We start from the raw sequence: 19248 nt of genomic DNA on the forward strand, positions 1-19248 counted from the left end.
AAGTCCTGCAAGGGATTCCGGGGACTCAGTGTTACTTGGACGACATCCTAGTGACAGGTGAAAATGACAGTGAATACCTTGCCAACCTAGAGCAGGTGCTCACTAGACTAAGAGAACATGGGGTACGAGCCAATCGCCCCAAGTGCGAGTTTTTTAAGAAACAGATATCGTATTGTGGCCACGTGATTGATGAAGAGGGGTTACATAAGTCCCCTGACAAAATTGAAGTGGTAGTTAAGGCTCCAGTGCCTGAAAATGTGTCGCAACTGAGGTCATTCCTCGGATTGGTGAATTACTACCATAAGTTTTTGCCGAATTTGTCCACAATTCTGCACCCACTGAACGCCCTACTACAAACTGGAGTAGCATGGAAATGGAGCGATGAATGTAAGCGGGCCTTTCAGAAGTGTAAAGACCTGATCACTTCAAGAGAAGTATTGGCTCACTACAACCCATCACTACCGATAAGACTGGCGTGTGATGCGTCTCCCTACGGCATTGGAGCGGTACTGTCACACAAATTCCTTGATGGTTCAGAGAGGCCGATAGCTTCTGCGTCACGCTCGTTAACTTCAGCCGAGCGTAACTACACCCAGATTGACAGAGAGGCCCTCAGCCTGGTGTGGGGGGTGAAGAAGTTCAATCACTACCTGCACGGACAGAAATTTACTCTACTAACTGATCATCAACCTCTTGTCTCCATTTTCAACCCTCAGAAGGGCGTCCCGATAATGACAGCACAACGGCTACAGAGGTGGCCCCTTTTCCTAGTGGCACACCAATATGACATCGAGTACAAAGGAACTAAACAGCATGGGAATGCTGATGGATTGTCGCGCCTACCGTTGCCGACGGTGGAAGAAGCACCTGCAGTGGATCCTGTGGAGATATTCCACTCGACCATAGTCGAATGTCTACCTGTGATGAATGCAAACATAGAAAAGGAAACACGAAATGACCTGACACTCTCCAGGGTCTATGATTTAACGGTGAAGGGATGGCCAGCACATGGCGAACCACTGTTGCCAGCATTCTCGCCGAGAAGAGAACAGCTGTCAGTGTGCCAAGGAACCTTGATGTGTGGATCCAGAGTAGTAATTCCACCCAAATTGAAGGATAGAGTGCTCAATGAACTTCATGAGGGTCATCTGGGAGGGGTAAAAATGAAGAACTTAGCCAGAGCGTTTGTGTGGTGGCCGGGAATCGATAGAGAAATCGAAGAGATGACCAAGAGCTGTACAGGATGCCAGAAGGTCCAAAACACCCCACCACAAGCCCCTCTACATCCATGGGAGTGGCCCTCATCTCCATGGCAAAGGGTGCACATTGATTTTGCTGGTCCATTTATGGACTCGATGTTTTTAATTGCGGTGGATGCACATTCAAAGTGGCCAGAGGTAATAAAAATGTCCTCAACCACCACAGAAAAGACTATCACAGTCTTACGAACCATATTCGCCAGAAATAGGCTGCCTGAACAGATTTGCTCTGTCAATGGGCCACAGTTTGTGTCTGAAGAGTTCCGGAGGTTCTTAAAGAACAATGGTGTTAAGCATTACACATCCGCCCCATATCATCCAGCCACCAATGGATTGGCCGAGAGGTTCGTTCAAACATTCAAGAAAGCTATCAAGGCAATGTGTAATGAAGACATACCCCTACAACACAAGGTGGATAACTTCTTGTTTGCCTACCGGAATGTGACACATGCGGTTACCAACCAAACTCCAGCCATGATGTTCTTCAATCGAAGACTAAGATGCCGTTTGGATTTGGTTAAGCCAAACATCAGAAGAGATGTGGAGAACAGGCAGTTTCAGAATATGAATGAAAGGCCAACCAGAACCAGTTTTGGCCCGGGACTACCGCACAGAGAAATGGCAGCCAGGAACGATCTGCACATGGCAAGGACCTCTAATGTATACCGTGGACGTTGGAGAGAGCATTGTAAGACGCCATGCTGACCAGATTCTAGAGTCACTGGAATACGTCAAATCTACACCACGATCCTATACACCTGGTGATGAAACCGAAGTAGCAATTGCATCTACCTCAGAATCGGTGATATTGGAAGCAGACGAACCAAACAACGACGTTGATCCCGAATCAACTTTGCCAGAAGAACCTGATACCCCAAAGAGGCGTTATCTGGACAGAATCAGGAAGCCTCCTCAAAGACTGAATTTATAATTGATTAACTTCAGCTAATGTATATAGCAACTGTAATTGTAAATATGTTATTTAATTATTAATCGAATGTTATGTACTGTTTAGCTAAAAGGGGAGGAATTGTAGTGTATGTAACCTGAAGAAGGAACTATATTCTGCAGCCCCTGTATACTGCAGTACCAGTAGTGACCACCCCTGTATATAAGCCTGTGTAGTAACCTTGTGATGCGCTATCAATTACTCATAAAAGACTGAGAGTTAAGAGAGTAACTAAAGGCTTTTATTAACAAAAGAATGAAGGTCTGCCTCGAGTGGTCGACCGGTCCAGAATACAAAGGGCTGGGGAGCAGTCACCTTTATACTAGGACTTGTGGGAGGAGTCAGCCGAGGCATGTCCAGGCATGTACACAGTGGGATACAAACAGTGGTTTACCACACCTTGCATAGTAGTTCCAGTTTTGTCTCCGTTCAGTAAACACCTGTTATAACCAACTCCTGCAGTCCGTGTCTCAATTACACACGGACGTTACAAAATCAATCATTCAGAGATAGTGAAATGTTCCTTTAATGTTAGTTTGAGCTGGTTGAGCTGTCAAACTGTCACACTCACACATCCCTGTGTAGCTATCCATTAGTTTTTCCTTATCACAGCCCAAAATTGTTAATTCACTCCTAAAGTTTACAAAGGTGGCAGAAAACTACTTGATATGGTTCATCAGTTACGTCGTAATTTTGCATTTCAAAACTTCAAAGGTTTGACTTCTCACCTCAGAAAAGTCACCAGAGACACCATGTCTACAAGGTTTCTTTCTCTCTGCTGACTATCACTACCCTCTGCAATCACAACCATGTTTCCTGCCTTAGCAGTGAAAGACGACTTGTTACATTCACCAATTTTATTTCACTTTGTAAAACTTTTTTGCCTGGCAAAGCATTTCAAGAAATGTTTAAAATTAAGGGTCTGTATATACTTTCTGCACACCAGAGCTACAAGACCATCCACTTACTAAGAAACCTTCAGCATTTTCTGCAGGAGGTAACACTTCCATCCTTCAAATTTAATCAGGTTCCTCACATCTGGGACTGAGAAAGCCTGACAGACTTAAACTGTACTAATCAAAAGCTGTCTGAGCTTGTTTCACCTATAATTTAATTTTCTGAAGTCGAACATGGGATTCTAGAGGTAAACAGCAATGACTGAAATCATTGCTTTAATCTATTGTCATCACTAACTCTCTTCAAAGTACTGTGGGTTTTTATTTGTTTATTCAGTTGCTACCACGATCAAAACGAAGGAAGGTAGGAAACCCGCTGTCAACCCGCCTCCACGCGAATCTCCCAGGTGTCGGGTCTGTCAGCGGAGAACTGACCCGATACCAAGCGGCGGGGGATACAATTGAGCTAGTTAAATGGCTTGTTAAGAGCCAATTTAATACTATTTTGAGGCTTCCTTACAATTTTACATTCTCCCCCACAGGTTACCCGCTGCTCGGGGAACACGCCAGCTCACCCTGGCGTGAGTTGAGTCTGCTCTGATGTATCTGATGAACTGACAGCTGCAGAAGTGGTGTCAAGGATGCCATGTTGCAGATGGTCAGTTTCAGAGCGCAAAAACTGTTGGTTACTGTATTTGTAATACATATAGAGATTTCTTTAGCTTGCAAGTGTTTAGAGGCAACTGTATGTCCAGTGACACCTCATTGGAACAACCTCTCTCACCACTGACAGATTGCTTCTGTCATCTCATCTGCAGCTGCCATCTATTGCAGCAACATCGGTGCCCTTGAAAAAATCAGACCTTGGTCCACCGAATCCTTCCACAATCAGCCCCAACACCAACAACACCAGGCACAGCAACATCACCAACCTTCTCCACCATCACCTGATGCTGCACTGGACACAGGGCATCAGCCCCTGACAACATTGCTGCCCAGGAGGCCAGCGATGGCATCACCATAGCCAGATTTAACCCTCTACATTGGGGAGACCAAACGCAGATTGGGTGACCACTTTGTGGAACACCTCCGCTCAGGCCATAAGGAGTTCCCAAGCTTCCAGTCGCCTGTCACTTTAATTCACCGCTCCACTCCCACTCAGACCTCACTGTCCTCGGCCTCTTGCATTGTTCCACGGATGCTCAGCGTAAGCTCGAGGAACAACACCTCATCTTTCGATTAGGCACTTTACAGCCTTCTGGACTCAACATAGAGTTAAACAATTTCAGATCATAACCCGGCCCCTATCATATATATATTTTTTATCCACACTTTTGTTCTGTTCTTCTCTCCCACATGGCAGCTATCTTCCATTCTGCCAGCGCAATTTACACTTCATCTAGAGCCATCCTTTGTTTCTTAACCTGTCCCATTACCATCTCCGCTTGCCTTGAATATCTCTTAATGTCTCTCAACGTTTCTTAATCTCTCCTGCCTTCTATCCTTTCATAGGCCTTCCCTTTTGTTCTTTCATCCCCTCCCCCATTTCCCAGCCCCTACACTTGCTTAAAAATCTGTTCCATTTCCTGCTTTTTTCCAGTTCTGACAAAAAGTCATCGAACTGAAACGTTAACTCTGTTTCTCTCTTCACAGATGCTGCCTGACCTGCTGAGTTTCTCCAGCATTTTCTGTTTTTGTGCCAGATTTACTTCACTTGACACTGCCCCTTATTGGACAGATCTGAGCGCACCTTGAGAAGTGTCTTACTGAGTTCCAATGAATGTTCAGACATAACTTCCCCAGCGCCCCCACCCCGCTATAGTGATGAGTGTGCATGGAATGACTTGGACATTAAAGGGATGATTCACGGTGCTGGTGTGGGATGGTGTCAACCTGGTGCATCATGTGGCAGCCAGGGCTTACAGCGTCAAGTGAAGTAAATCTGGCCATGGTGATGCCATCGCTGGCCTCCCGGGCAGCAATGTTGTCAAGGGCTGATGCCCTTTCCCTGTGCAGCATCAGGTGATGGCAGAGAAGGTTGGTGATGTTGGTGTGCCTGGTTGTTGGTGTTAGGGCTGATCGTGGAAAGATTCGGAAGACCAAGGTCTGATTTTATCAAGGACACTGATGTTGCTGCAATAGATGGCAGCTGCAGGTGAGATGACAAGTGATCTGTCAATGGTAAGAAAGGTTGTTCCAATGAGGTGGCACTGGACATACAGTTGCCTCTAAACACTTGCAAGCTAAAGAAATCAATATATGTATTACAAATGAAGTAACCAACAGTTTCTACGCTCTGAAACTGACCATCTGCAACATGGCATCCTTGACACCACTTCTGCAGCTGTCAGCTTATCAGAAACAGAGCAAACTCAAATCACGCCAGCTTGAGCTGGCATGTTCCCCAAGCAGCGAGTAACCCGTGGGGGAACACATTAAATTGGAAGGAAGCCTCAAAATAGTATTAAATTGGCTCTTAACAAGCCATTTAACTAGCTCAATTGTATCCCCCGCCACTTGGTATCGGGTCAGTTCTCGGCTGACAGACCCGAAACCTGGGAGACTCGTGTGGAGGCGGGTTGACAACGGGTTTCCTACCCGCTGTCGATCTTTGCTATTTTGACAGTGGACCCGCCTCCAAACCTGCCCTCTGAGCGCTGGCAATATTCGGCCTTTGTTTCTTAAACATGGGCAGAACAGTGGCAAAAAGGTAGGGGAGGTGGGGTAGCATTGCTGGTAAAGGAGGGGATTAATGCAATGGAAAGGAAGGATATTAACTCGGATGAAACGGAATCTGTATGGGTAGAAATGAGAAATAGCAAGGGGAGGAAAACGTTAGTGGGTGTGATATATAGGCCTCCAAATAGTAATATGGAGGTGAGGGAAGGCATAAAAAGGGAAATTAGAGAAGCGTGCGATAAGAGCACAGCTGTCATCATGGGTGACTTTAATTTACATATTGATTGGACTACCCAAATTAGTAAAAATTCTGAGGAGGAGGAATTCCTGGAATGTTTTCGGGACGGTTATCTGGACCAATATGTCGAGGAGCCGACTCGAGATCAGGCCATTTTAGACTGGGTATTGTGCAATGAGAAGGGACTTATCAGCAATCTTCTTGTACGAGGCCCCTTGGGTCAGAGCGATCATAATATGATCGAGCTCTCAGTCGAGATGGAGAGTGAGGAAATTGAATCAGAGACTAAGGTCCAGAACTTAAATAAAGGGAATTACGAGGGTATGAGACGGGAATTGGGTAAGATTGATTGGGTGGTGTTTCTGGGGGGATTGACAGTGGATAGACAATGGCAAGCATTCAAAGATAGAATGGAAGAATTCCAGAACATGTTTATACCGGTTTGGCATAAAAATAAACCTAAAAAGGTGACTCAACCGTGGATAACGAGGGAAATTAGGGACAGCATAAAATCAAAAAAAAGGGCATATCAACTGGCAAAAAAAAGCACCAGACCGGAAGATTGGGGGCAGTACAGGATACAGCAAAAGAGGACAAAGGGATTAATCAGGAAGGGGAAAATAGAATACGAAAGTAAACTTGCAGCAAACATAAAGACAGACTGCAAAAGCTTTTATCGGTATATCAGGAGGAAAAGACTGGTAAAATCCCAAGTCGGTCCCTTGCAGTCCGATTCGGGAGAATATATAATGGAGAATAAGGAAATGGCAGACCAATTAAACTCATACTTTGGTTCTGTATTCACAAAGGAGGACACAAATAACCTCCCAGGAATATCGGCAAACATAGGGACTAATGAGAGGGAGGAGCTGACAGAAATTAGTATCTCTAGGGATATGGTGTTGGGTAAGTTGAGGGGACTGAAGGCCGACAAATCCCCGGGGCCTGATAAACTACATCCTAGGGTACTTAAGGAGGTGGCCCTGGAGATAGCAGATGCTCTAAGGATCATCTTCCGGAACTCCATTGACTCGGGAACAGTACCCGTGGATTGGAGGGTAGCTAATGTTACCCCAATATTTAAAAAGGGGGGTAGAGAGAAAGCAGGGAATTATAGACCAGTAAGCCTTACATCGGTTGTGGGCAAAATGCTAGAGTCCATTATTAAGGATAAAATAGCGGAGCACTTGACAAATGGGGAAAGGATCGGACAGAGTCAACATGGATTTACAAAGGGTAAATCGTGTTTGACTAATCTGCTGGAATTTTTTGAGGAAGTAACTGGTAAAATAGATGGGGGAGAGCCAGTGGATGTGGTGTACCTTGACTTCCAGAAAGCCTTCGATAAGGTCCCACACAAAAGATTATCATGCAAAATTAAGGCTCATGGGATTGGGGGCAAAGTATTAACGTGGATAGAGAACTGGCTGGCGGATAGAAAACAGAGAGTTGGAATAAACGGCTCGTTTTCGGAGTGGCAGGCAGTGACCAGCGGGGTGCCGCAAGGATCTGTCCTGGGACCCCAGCTGTTCACAATATATATAAATGATCTGGATCAGGGAATTGGATGCAATATTTCCAAATTCGCTGACGACACTAAACTAGGAGGAGGGGTGGGCTCTGATGAGGATGTCAGGAGGCTACAGTGCGATTTGGACAGGTTGGGGGAATGGGCGGATACGTGGCAGATGCACTATAATGTGGATAAATGCGAGGTTATCCACTTTGGGGGTAAAAACAGGAGGGTAGATTATTATCTAAATGGCAATAGATTGGGAGATGGGGAAGTGCAGAGGGACCTGGGTGTTCTTGTGCACCAGTCACTGAAGGAGAGCATGCAGGTGCAACAGGCGATTAAGAAGGCAAATGGTATGTTGGCCTTCATATCAAGGGGGTTCGAGTATAGGAATAGGGATACCTTACTACAGCTGTACAAGGTGCTGGTGAGACCGCATCTGGAGTATTGTGTACAGTTTTGGTCGCCCCATCTGCGGAAGGATGTTCTTGCCATGGAAAGAGTGCAACGGCGATTCACCAGGCTGATACCTGGAATGGCGGGAATGACCTACGAAGAGAGATTAAATAGTTTGGGCTTGTACTCACTGGAGTTTAGAAGATTGAGAGGGGATCTCATCGAAACATATAAAATTATGGCAGGCCTGGACAGGCTGAATTCAGAGAGAATGTTTCCAATGGCCGGGGAGCACAGAACCAGGGGCCACAGTCTAAAAATAGCGGGCAAATCATTTAAAACAGAGATGAGGAAAAATGTCTTCACTCAAAGAGTGGTGAGCCTGTGGAATTCCCTGCCACAGAGGGCTGTGAAGGCTAATTCAATAAATATTTTCAAGAGAGAATTGGATATATTTCTGAAGGCTAAGGGGATTAAGGGTTACGGAGAAAAGGCGGGGACGGGGTACTGAACTGGTAAGATCAGCTATGATCTCAGACGAAGATCAGCCATGATCTCATTGAATGGCGGAGCAGGCTCGAAGGGCCGAATGGCCTACTCCTGTTCCTATCTCTATGTTTCTATGTTTCTAAATGGAATTCAATCTGGAGAAGTGTGAGGTAATGCATTTGGGGAGAGCTAACAAGGCAAGGGAATACACTATAAATAGTAGGAACTGAGAAGTGCAGAAGATTAGAGGGACCTTGGAGTGCATGTCCACAGATCCCTGAAGGTAGCAGGACAGGTAGATAAGGTGATTAAGAAGGCATATGGGATACTTGCCTTTATTAGCCAACAAGGCATAGAATATAATAGCAGGGAGGTTATGCTTGAACTGTATAAAACACTAGTTAGGCCGCAGCTATAATACTGCGTGCAGTTCTGGTCACCACATTACAGGAAGGATGTGATTGCACTAGAGGGGGTGCAGAGGAGATTTATGAGGATATTGCCTGGGCTGGGGAATTTTAGCTATGAGGAAAGATTGGATAGGCTGGGGTTGTTTTCTTTGGAACAGAGGAGGCTGAGGGGGGACCTAATTGAGGTTTATAAAGTTATGAGGGGCCTAGATAGAGTGGATAGGAAGGACTTATTTCCCTTAGCAGAAGGATCAATAACCATAGGGCATAGATTTAAAATAATTGGTCGGAGGTTTAGAGGGGATTTGAGGAGAATCTTTTTCACCCAGAGGGTGGTGGGGGTCTGGAACTCGCTGCCTAATAGGGTGGTAGAGGCAGAGATCCTCATCGCATTTAAAAAGTACTTGGATATGCACTTGAAGTGCCATAACCTACAAGGCTACCGACTAAGTGCTGGAAAGTGGGATTAGGGTGGATAGCTCTTTGTCGGCTGGCACGGACAAGATGGGCCGAATGGCCTCCTTCTGTGCTGTAAATTTTTATGATTCTATGCTTTGCCCTCTTTAAAAGGAACAAAAAGCTGCAGAATTTTTAACCTTTAATTCTATGAAATGCAGTGTTTTCTGAATTCTATTATGCATTTCATACTTAAAATTTTCTATTAATTTTTTAACATTATCCTGTGAATCTGGGTTTGCTAAGTGCTAAAGTGCCTTCCACACTTGAACATTTGCATCCTGTGGCTGTCTGTTACTGAGACTTGATTGCCCCCTTTGCAGTTGTTTTGACAGTTCTGAGCCAGACTGCTAGCTGAAGAGCCAAGCCATGGTGAGATGCTCCATTTTGGGAATGAAAAGACTGTGGCGATAATAATATCCATTTAATAGCCTGTAATGGAGCAGAACTGGCCAAAAATACAGAAAAGTCTATTGCTTAGGTCACCCTTCCTGCAGACTGGAAATAATGCTTGAAGTTGCCTTGCAAAACGATGCCGTTTGCATGAAAATACGGGATTGATTTAGGAGGATCCAACGTGACAGTAGACCATAAGTTTATCACAATTTCCCTGATAACTTCTCATTTTAAACAATTTCAAAGTTACAGTAGAAATTAGATCTTTGCAGCTGTTGAAAACATTGCCGTGAGGCTTTGGAGACATGTCCATAACAATGTTTGTCACCTTCAAATGGGAGAAATGTTTATTATGCATGAATTATTGTCTTGCAAGCCTTTGCAATTCCTTTAAAAATATTGCCAACCACCCTTTGAGAAAATGAAGTGACATTGGCTAGTAAAAGATTTTTGCATATGATTGGCTTCTGAGTTACCAAATACATCCTGTGTAGAACAATGAGAGAAGAGACATTGTCTAATAAATTAATTGTTAAACTCCCAAAACAGCAAAGAAGAAGGAAGTACAAAAAGAGCATGATATTCCAAAACCTGTGATTTCATCTCCCAAAAGACTTGTGATACCTGCGAGCAAACTTCACCCACCAGGTATGTATTTGTAGTTTATGTTGTGTAACATATTCTTAGAATATGAAAGCATAACATGGAATGTAGCAGACTTGTGCTATATGTTTAGTACTTGTGTTCAACATAATCCTTTCTCCAGATTCAAAATGATGCAGCGCACAGTTGTAAAAACCAAAGCATTTTGTTAACATAAGCACATGCCTAACAGGTACAGTAATTTAGTTTTCTTACGTTTTATTGTAGACACAAATTATACTTTGTAAGGATAGGTGAATTAAACACAATCACTGTAAGTTTCTCATGTAAATTTGTAAGTTTACACTTGCCTCTCCATCAAATTAACATTTTTAATTCCGCAACAGCTGTTCAATTATCTATGTTACTGGCACTGTTGACATCTTCCCACCCTGATGCACCTCGTACCTCATTAAAATACATCTAATTTCAAAATGTGATTCTCTCCCAGCTGATCATCCAATTGTACTTTTCATCTAATACCTTCTTATTGTGGAGAATCAGAGACATTTTGATGGGTATCAGGTTACAACATCCACTGAATATTCTGCCAATTACTTGGGCTGCCTCTAGACTAAATGAGGAGCTCACTTGGGGAAGAGAGCTCATCCTCATCATTAGAAATAGTGGCAGATCAACAGGTTGAAACTCAAGTGATCTGTTTGTGCGCCAGCATTTTTGTCACCTTATTCAGGGTCACAAATTCTTGAACAATCTGCATCTTGAAGTTTCTGAGCAACTGGTAGGGCAAGGCTGAAGCAACCAGGTCATTATATCTAGCCAAAGAATCACTGAAAATCTGTCAATGATACAAGCTATCCTCATAGCCCAGCTACATAATAAGGCACTGCAAGACCTCCTCATTAAAAGTATAATATACCTCAACAAATATTTTTTCACCACAAAGCTGATCTCATCTTCCAAAGATAGGTCAGAGAAACCTCTGTTGGACTATTTTGTTATAGCAAACCTGTTTATGCCATCTGTTCAAAGCACATTGACAGCAGGACCATCTACATCCACTTAGATGGGGAGCTCCTTTGTACCTTTCCTTTGATTTCCCCTCTTTTCTGCAAAATCAGAGAGAGATAGGATTAAAGCATGACAGGGAACATTAGAGTACTGTGGCATAATTGTTTGGAACCAATGTACTTTTTCACAACAGCGGTGGGACACCAGTTCAATTTCTACACTGAATTCCCCAATCTCATCTGTGATATTGCAATCATGAAGTAACTTTAAAAGTGATGATTACTACTTTTTATATTAAACGTGAAATTAAGGGAACGGTGTCACCCTACAGGGAATAGGGAGAATAAGTAGAAGTGTTATTGCCAAAGAGCATCTACCAGCCAACTCAAGAGTGACATTGGAAGAGGCCTGGAAGCAGGTCATCTGTCTAACATCTTGCACCACAGCAGGTGTGCACCACAATAAGGGAAAGACCAGGATGACACCAAATTAGGGAGTGCAGTTAATACCGAGGAGGACCGCGATAAAATACAAGAAGACATTAATAAACTTGCAGAATGGGCGCGTAATTGGCAAATGAACTTCAATATAGATAAGTGTGAGGTAGTACATTTTGGCAGGAAGAATAAGGAGGCCACATACTCCTTGGAAAAAATGGGCTGGATTTTCTCAATGGAGACGGGACTGCTGCTTGTCGTGTCAATGTCCCACCTCCATCCTCGTCTGACCAACCAGAGAGATTTTCCCCTGATTGACCTTGTTAAGCCCGCCCTGCGGGCTCAGCAGGCCAATTAGGGAAGAAGTCACTGACAGAGCACATCAACGTCAGACGTGCTATCTGTCAAGACTTCTTGGAAGAAGAAATGTCAGCGTTTGACAGCTCTGTGAAGCTGTCAAACACTGACATTCTCTTTAGTTTGATGAGCCCTTGTGTCCAGGACTCATCAAACCTTTCAACTTTGTCGATTTCAGATCACTGTTGGTTAGGAAGAAAACAAGGTAAGTGAACATTTTTTTACACTTATCACTCACCTTACATACTTACCACTCCACACTTGCACCCATCACTCACCTCTACATCTTACTTCCAGGTGCCTCCGACCACCGCAGACCTCCTTCACGTGTTCTCCGAGGTCAGGAAGCCTTCACCTGTGAAGGTAAAATGGCACTAATATTTTTTTCTGCCTGTTAACAGGCAGTTAAAAGTATTTAATGTCTTTCCCGCCTCCAGGAGATGGGACCCGAAGCAGCACATCTTCCCGCCTCCTGGCAAAAGGGCACGGAAGCAGGATGGGGGCGGGTTTGCCATCCACCCCCACTTTCTGCTACTTTACCAGCAGTCCCGCCTCCTCGGGGCTTGGAAAATCCAGCCCTAAGTGTCTAAATGGGGTAGAGAAACCGAAGGCTCTGGGGGTACAGATGCACAAATCACTAAAAGTAACAACGCAGGTTAATAAGGCCATAACAAAGTAAACAAAGCACTGGGGTTGATTTCTAGAGGGATAGAATTGAAAAGCAGAGAAGTTCTGTTAAGGTTGTATAGAACCTTGGTTAGACCGTGTTGTATTCGTGTGTTAATGGAGACACGGAATGCAGGAGTTGGTTTAACAGGTGTTTACTGAACAAAGTCTGGAAGTGAACTAAAAGATACAAGACACTATACAGGCTTATATAGCCCGAGTGGTCACTACCGGTATTACAGTACACAGGGGCTCTTAAAGGTACATACACTACAATTCCTCCCCTTTTAGATAATTAGTACATAACATTTTAAGTAATCATTAATTAACATGTTTACAAGAACAATAATCTACACATTTGCTGCAGTTAATCAATTATAAGTCAGTCTCTCTGGAGGCTTCCTGACTCGGTCCGGGTAACGCCTCGGTGGTGTAGTAGTTTTCGGTGGTGTAGTAGGTTCTTTTGGCAAGGTCGATTCGGCTTGAATGCCAGTGTCGGGTTCATCTGGTTCCAGTATCACCGGATCGGAGGTAGATACTATGGGTATCTCTGCTTCATCATTAGGCGTATAGAGTTGTGGTGTAGGTTGTCCCTTTTCGGATGACTCTATGATCTGGTCAGCATGGCGCCTTATTATGCTTTCTCCAATGTCCACGGTATACATCAGCGGTCCTAGTCGTGTGCAAATAGTTCCAGGCTGCCATTTCTCGGTACGGTAGTCCCGGGCCAAAACTTGTTGACCTACTTGGAAGTTTCTAGTTGGCCTTTCATTCATGCCTTGAAATTGCCGGTTCTCTACGTCCCTTCTGATGTTTGGCTTGATCAAATCCAGCCGGCATCTTAGTCTTCTATTGAAAAACATCATGGCGGGAGTTTGGTTTGCAACCACATGTGTTGCATTCCTGTATGCAAACAAGAAGTTATCTACCTTATGTTGTAGATTTATGTCTTCATTACCCATGGCCTTTATGGCCTTCTTGAAGGTCTGGACAAACCTTTCAGCTAATCCATTGGTGGCGGGATGGTATGGGGCGGACGTGTAGTGCTTAACCCCATTGTTTTTTAAGAACTTCCTGAATTCTTCGGACACAAATTGCAGTCCATTATCAGAACAGATCTGTTCAGGCAGCCCATTCCTGGCAAATATGGTCCTTAATACTGTGATGGATTTTTCCGTGGTGGTGGAGGACATCTTTATTACTTCCGGCCACTTGGAGTGTGCATCAACCGCGATTAAGAACATTGAGTCCATAAATGGACCAGCAAAGTCGATGTGTACCCTTTGCCATGGAGATGAGGGCCACTCCCATGGATGTAGAGGGGCTTGTGGTGGGGCGTTTTGGACCTTCTGGCATCCTAGACAGCTCTTGGTCATTTCTTCGATGTCTCCATCGATACCTGGCCACCACACAAACGCTCTGGCTAAGTTCTTCATTTTCACTCCACCAGATGCCCCTCGTGAAGCTCCTTTAGCACTTTATCCTGGAGTTTGGGTGGAATCACCACTCTGGATCCACACATCAAGGTTCCTCGGCACACTGACAGCTGTTCTCTTCTTTGTGAGAATGCTGGCAACAGTGGTTCGCCATGTGCTGCCCATCCCTTCACCGTTAAATTGTAGACTCGTGAGCGAGTCGGGTCATTTCTCGTTTCCTTTTCAATGGTAGAATTTGTTACTGGTAGACATTCCACTATGGTTGAGTGGAACATCGCCACTGGGTCCACTGTAGGTGCCTCTTCTACCGTTGGCAACGGTAGGCGCGAAAAACCATCACAGTATTAAGGACCATATTTGCCAGATAGCTGGAGCTGATGCTACTCCGAAAACCAGTTGATTGTACTGGTACAGGCCTTTGTGTGTGTTTATCGTGAGATACTTTTTAGAGGCCTCCTCAAACTCCATCTGTAGATATGCCTGTGCCAAGTCAATTTTGGTGAAACGTTTCCCTCCGGATAGTGAGGCGAAAATATCTTCTACCGTGTGAAGGACCGGGTTTACAGTCACCTTGAAGTCCCCACAGATGCGAATTTTTCTCTGTTCTTCAGATTTATCATTATTCAACGTTTTCTTCATGACCGGGACGATGGGTGTTGCCCACTCGCTCCAATCTACCTTGGATAACACGCCTGCCTTTTCCAAATTCTCCAGCTCTGCCTCGACTGCTGGACGAATTGCGTGTGGCACTGGCCTTGCCTTAAAAGACTTGGGAATTGCCGCATCTTCCACTTTTATTGAGGCGGTGACGCCTTTCAAGGTTCCTAGTTCCTGTTGAAACACTTCTTTGGCGTTGGCCAAGATGTCTTTTAATCGTTCAGGTATGACGTCATCATCATTTTTTTTCTTACTGGTCACCGTCAGTGCCTGAATGGAGTGCCAGTCTAAACGTATCTTCCTGATCCATTCACGTCCCAACAGCGGTGGACCACCATCTTGCAGAATGTATAAATACAACTTCTGTATTTCCTTGCCGTTGTATACAACAGGCACCCTTATTTTCCCTCTGGGGTATACTTTCTGCCCCGTATATGTCTTCAAGATAATGGATGTGTCTTTCAAAGGTATATGCGGAAATAGCCGCTCGTAATCCCGTCAACTTATGACGGTCAGAGCTGATCCTGTATCTAGCTCCATTTTAACTGGGGACCCCGCTATCATGAGGGTAACCCAAATGGTCTGGTAATCTTCTTTGGCAATTACATTATGTAATTTGAGACAGCTTAGTCTCTTGTTTCCGGAGTCGCTATCACTCTTCTGGTCTTCGGAGCTACTGTCCATCATCATTTGTACCTTTCTGTACTTTTCCTTATTGATTTTTTTTCTGTCAGTGGATTTTTTGTTTCCAGATCGGCATACACGTGTAATGTGTCTCATCTTTCCGCATTGCCTGCATGCTTTGTCCTTGAACCAGCAGTCCCTCTGGTCATGGGTGGATCTGCCGCAGCGATAACATCTCTCGAAACCCCGTGTTATTTCATGGGTGCCGAAGTCCTGTGGCTTTTGCTGTATCTCTGCAGTTCCTCTTGCTGCTGCTTCGTATGATACAGCCACACTGAAAGCCTTGTCCAGTGTCAAATCTTTCTCAGAAAGTAGCCTTTTCTGTGTTCCTTCACTTAGGAGACCGCAGACGAATTTGTCTCGTAGAGAATCTGCCAGTCCTGCCCCGAATTGGCAGTGCTTTGACAGCTTTCTTAATTCAGTGAGGTAATCAGCGTTACTTTCATTCTTGTGCTGATTCCTCCTGAAGAATTTGAATCATTCTGCTATCAGCAGCGGTGTTGGGTTTAAGTGCTCCTGTAGGGTATCAACAATCTCCTTAAAATTCTTGTCCATCGGTTTGGCTGGAGTGATTAAGTTTCGTAACAGCCCGTATGTCCTTGCGCCCATCAGATTTAGAAGTACCGATGCCTTTTTATCATCCTCTACTTCATTCGCTGTGCAATATACCTCCACTCTTTCCACATATGTGGTCCAATCCTCTATATCACTATCGAAAGCAGTAATATTGCCAGTCTTAGGCATCCTGAAAATCAAAAATGGCACCTCCCGCGCTTTCCTTTCTTCCCTGCCGAGAAAAAATGGCGCCTCCCGCGCTTTCCCGCCGCTGACAACGCTGTTCTCCGCGGTTTTTATTTACACAGATATTTTTAATAGTTGGAGACTTGTTCCCGCTGGACTCTCTGGGACTTTTCCCTCCCTCTGCTTGGTCCGAACGCCGACCTGCTTTGCAGCGCCGGCCGTCTCCCGAGTGCTCCACCCTTCGTCTCTGTTTGCCTCCGACTTCCGACTCGCTGCTCGGCCCCACTGCAGAGCCACCCGATCGAGCCCCAGCCCGCTGCCCAGGAAGGATTAGTGCAGTACCTGCCACCAGCCCGGCTAGCTGGTGAAACCACAGTTTTTTTTTTTTTTCTTTGACCTTCGTCTGAGGAATCGATCTCCTTGAGGTGCTGTCGAATTGCAGGTAAGTCCATTTCCAATTCGTCGCCACTGTTGTATCCGTGTGTTAATAGAGACACGGAATGCAGGAGTTGGTTTAACAGGTGTTTACTGAACAAAGTCTGGAGGTGAACTAAAAGACACAAGACACTATACAGGCTTATATAGCCCAAGTGGTCACTACCGGTATTACAGTACACAGGGGCTCTTAAAGGTACATACACTACAGACCGCACTTGGAGTACTGTGAACAGCTCTGGTCTCCATATTACAAAAAGAATATAGAGGCACTGGAGAAGGTGCAAAAAAGATTCGCAAGGATGATACCAGAACAGAGAGATTATACCTATCCGGAAAGATTGAACAGTCTGGGGCTCTTTTCTCTAGAAAAAAGACTGAGGGGTGACCTGATATGAAAGGGTTTGATAGGATAGACGTAGAGAAGATGTTTCCACTTGCAGAGGAGACCAGAACTAAGGGCCATAAATATAAGACAGTCACTAATAAATCCAGTAGGAAATCCAGGAGGAACTTCTTTACCCAGAGAGTGGTTAGAATGTGGAACTTGCTACCACAAGGAGTAGTTGAGTTTTTTTTAAATTTGTTTATTGGATGTGGGTGTCACTGGCAAGGCCAGCATTTATTGCCCATCCCTAATTGCCCTTGAGAAGGTGGTGGTGAGCCGCCTTCTTGAACTGCTGCAGTCCGTGTGGTGAAGGTACTCCCATAGTGCTGTTAGGGAGGGAGTTCCAGGATTTTGATCCAGCGACGATGAAGGAATGGCAATATATTTTCAAGTCAGGATGGTGTGTGACTTGGAGGGGAACTTGGAGGTGATGGTTTCCCATGCGCCTGCTGCCCTTGACCTTCTAGGTGGTAGAGGTCGTGGGTTTTGGAGGTGATGCCGAAGAAGCATTGGTGAGTTGCTGCAGTGCATCTTGTAGATGGTACACACTGTAGCCACGGTACGCCGGTGGTGAAGGGAGTGAATGTTTAAGGTGTTGGATGGGGTGCCAATCAAGTGAGCTGCTTTACCCTGGATGGTGTTGAGCTTCTTGAGTGTTGTTGGAGCTGCACTCATCCAGGCAAGTGAAGAGTATTCCATCACACTCCTGACGTGCCTTGTAAATGGTGGAAAGGCTTTGGGGAGTCAGGATGTGAGACACTCGCCCCAGAATACCCAGCCTCTGACCCGCGCTTGTAGCCACAGTATTTATGTGGCTGGTCCAGTTAAGTTTCTGGTCAATGATCCCCAGGAAGTTGATGGTGGGGGATTCAGTGATGGTAATGCCGTTGAATGTCAAGGGGCATGGTTAGGCTCTTGTTGGAGATGATCATTGCCTGGCACTTGTATGGCGCGAATTTTACTTGCCACTTATCAGCCCAAGCCTGATTGTTGTCCAGATCTTGCTGCATGCAGGCACGGGTTGCTTCATTATCTGAGGAGTTGTGAATGGCACTGAACACTGCGCAATCATCAGCGAACATCCCCACTTTTGACCATATGATGGAGGGAAGGTCATTGATAAAGCAGCTGAAGATGGTTGAGCCCAGAAAACTGCCCCGAGGAACTCTTGCAGAGATGTCCTGGGGCTGAGATGGTTGGCCTCCAACAACCACAACCATCTTCCTTTGTGCTAGGTTTGATTCTAGCCAATGGAGAGTTTTCCCCTCGATTCCCATTGACTTCAATTTTACTAGGGCTCTTTGTTGCCACACTCGGTCAAATGCTGCCTTGATGTCAAGGGCAGTCACTCTCACCTCACCTCTGGCATTCAGCTCTTTTGTACATGTTTGGACCAAGACTGTAATGAGGTCTGGATCCAAGTGGTCCTGGTGGAACCCAAACTGAGAATCAGTGAGCAGGTTATTGGTAAGTAGTAGCATAGATGCATTTAATGTGAGGCTAGATAAGGGTTGGCAGGCTGTAACTAGTGGGGTACCGCAAGGATCAGTGCTTGGGCCTTAGCTATTCACAATCTATATCAATAATTTGGATGAGGGGACCAAATGTAATATATCCAAGTTTGCTGATGATACAAAGCTAGGTGGAAATGTAAATTGTGAGGAGGATGCAAGGAGGCTTCAAGGGGATATAGACAGACTAAGTGAGTGGGCAAGAACATGGCAAATGGAATATAATGTGGAGAAATGTGAAGTTATTCACTTTGGTAGGAAAAATAAAAAAGCAGAGTATTTTTTTAAATGGTGAGAGATTGGGAAATAGTGGTGTTCAGAGGGAACTGGGTGTCCTTGTACATGAATCACTGAAAGTTAACATGCAGGTACAGCAAGCAATTAGGAAAGCCAATGGTATGTTGGCCTTTATTACAAGAGGATTTGAGTATAAGAGTAAAGACGTCTTACTGCAATTATATAGGGCCTTGGTGAAACCACACCTGGAATATTGTGTACAGTTTTGGTCTCCTTACCTAAGGAAGGATATACAGGGGTACTTGCCATAGAGGGAGTGCAACGAAGGTTCACCAGACTAAATTTTTGAATATTAAGGGTATCAAGGGATATGGAGATAGTGCAGGAAAGTGGAAATGAGG

General features: G+C 44.9%; 1 protein-coding gene across 3 annotated transcripts in view; it reads left to right on the top strand.

Annotated features, from left to right (window-relative positions):
- LOC147111908 (microtubule-associated tumor suppressor candidate 2-like) overlaps positions 1–19248 on the top strand; it is a 901351-nt gene that overhangs the window by 643591 nt on the left and 238512 nt on the right. For all 3 annotated transcript variants that reach the window (XM_085999292.1, XM_085999294.1, XM_085999293.1), the window contains one exon: positions 10234–10332. In XM_085999292.1, coding sequence (XP_085855418.1) covers positions 10234–10332 — 99 coding nt within the window. The remainder of the gene's footprint in view (positions 1–10233; positions 10333–19248) is intronic.

The sequence above is a fragment of the Somniosus microcephalus genome, chromosome 10, assembly GCF_052327205.1.
Source record: "Somniosus microcephalus isolate GS21.2 chromosome 10, FLI_Smic_1.0, whole genome shotgun sequence".
Lineage (NCBI taxonomy): Eukaryota > Metazoa > Chordata > Chondrichthyes > Squaliformes > Somniosidae > Somniosus > Somniosus microcephalus.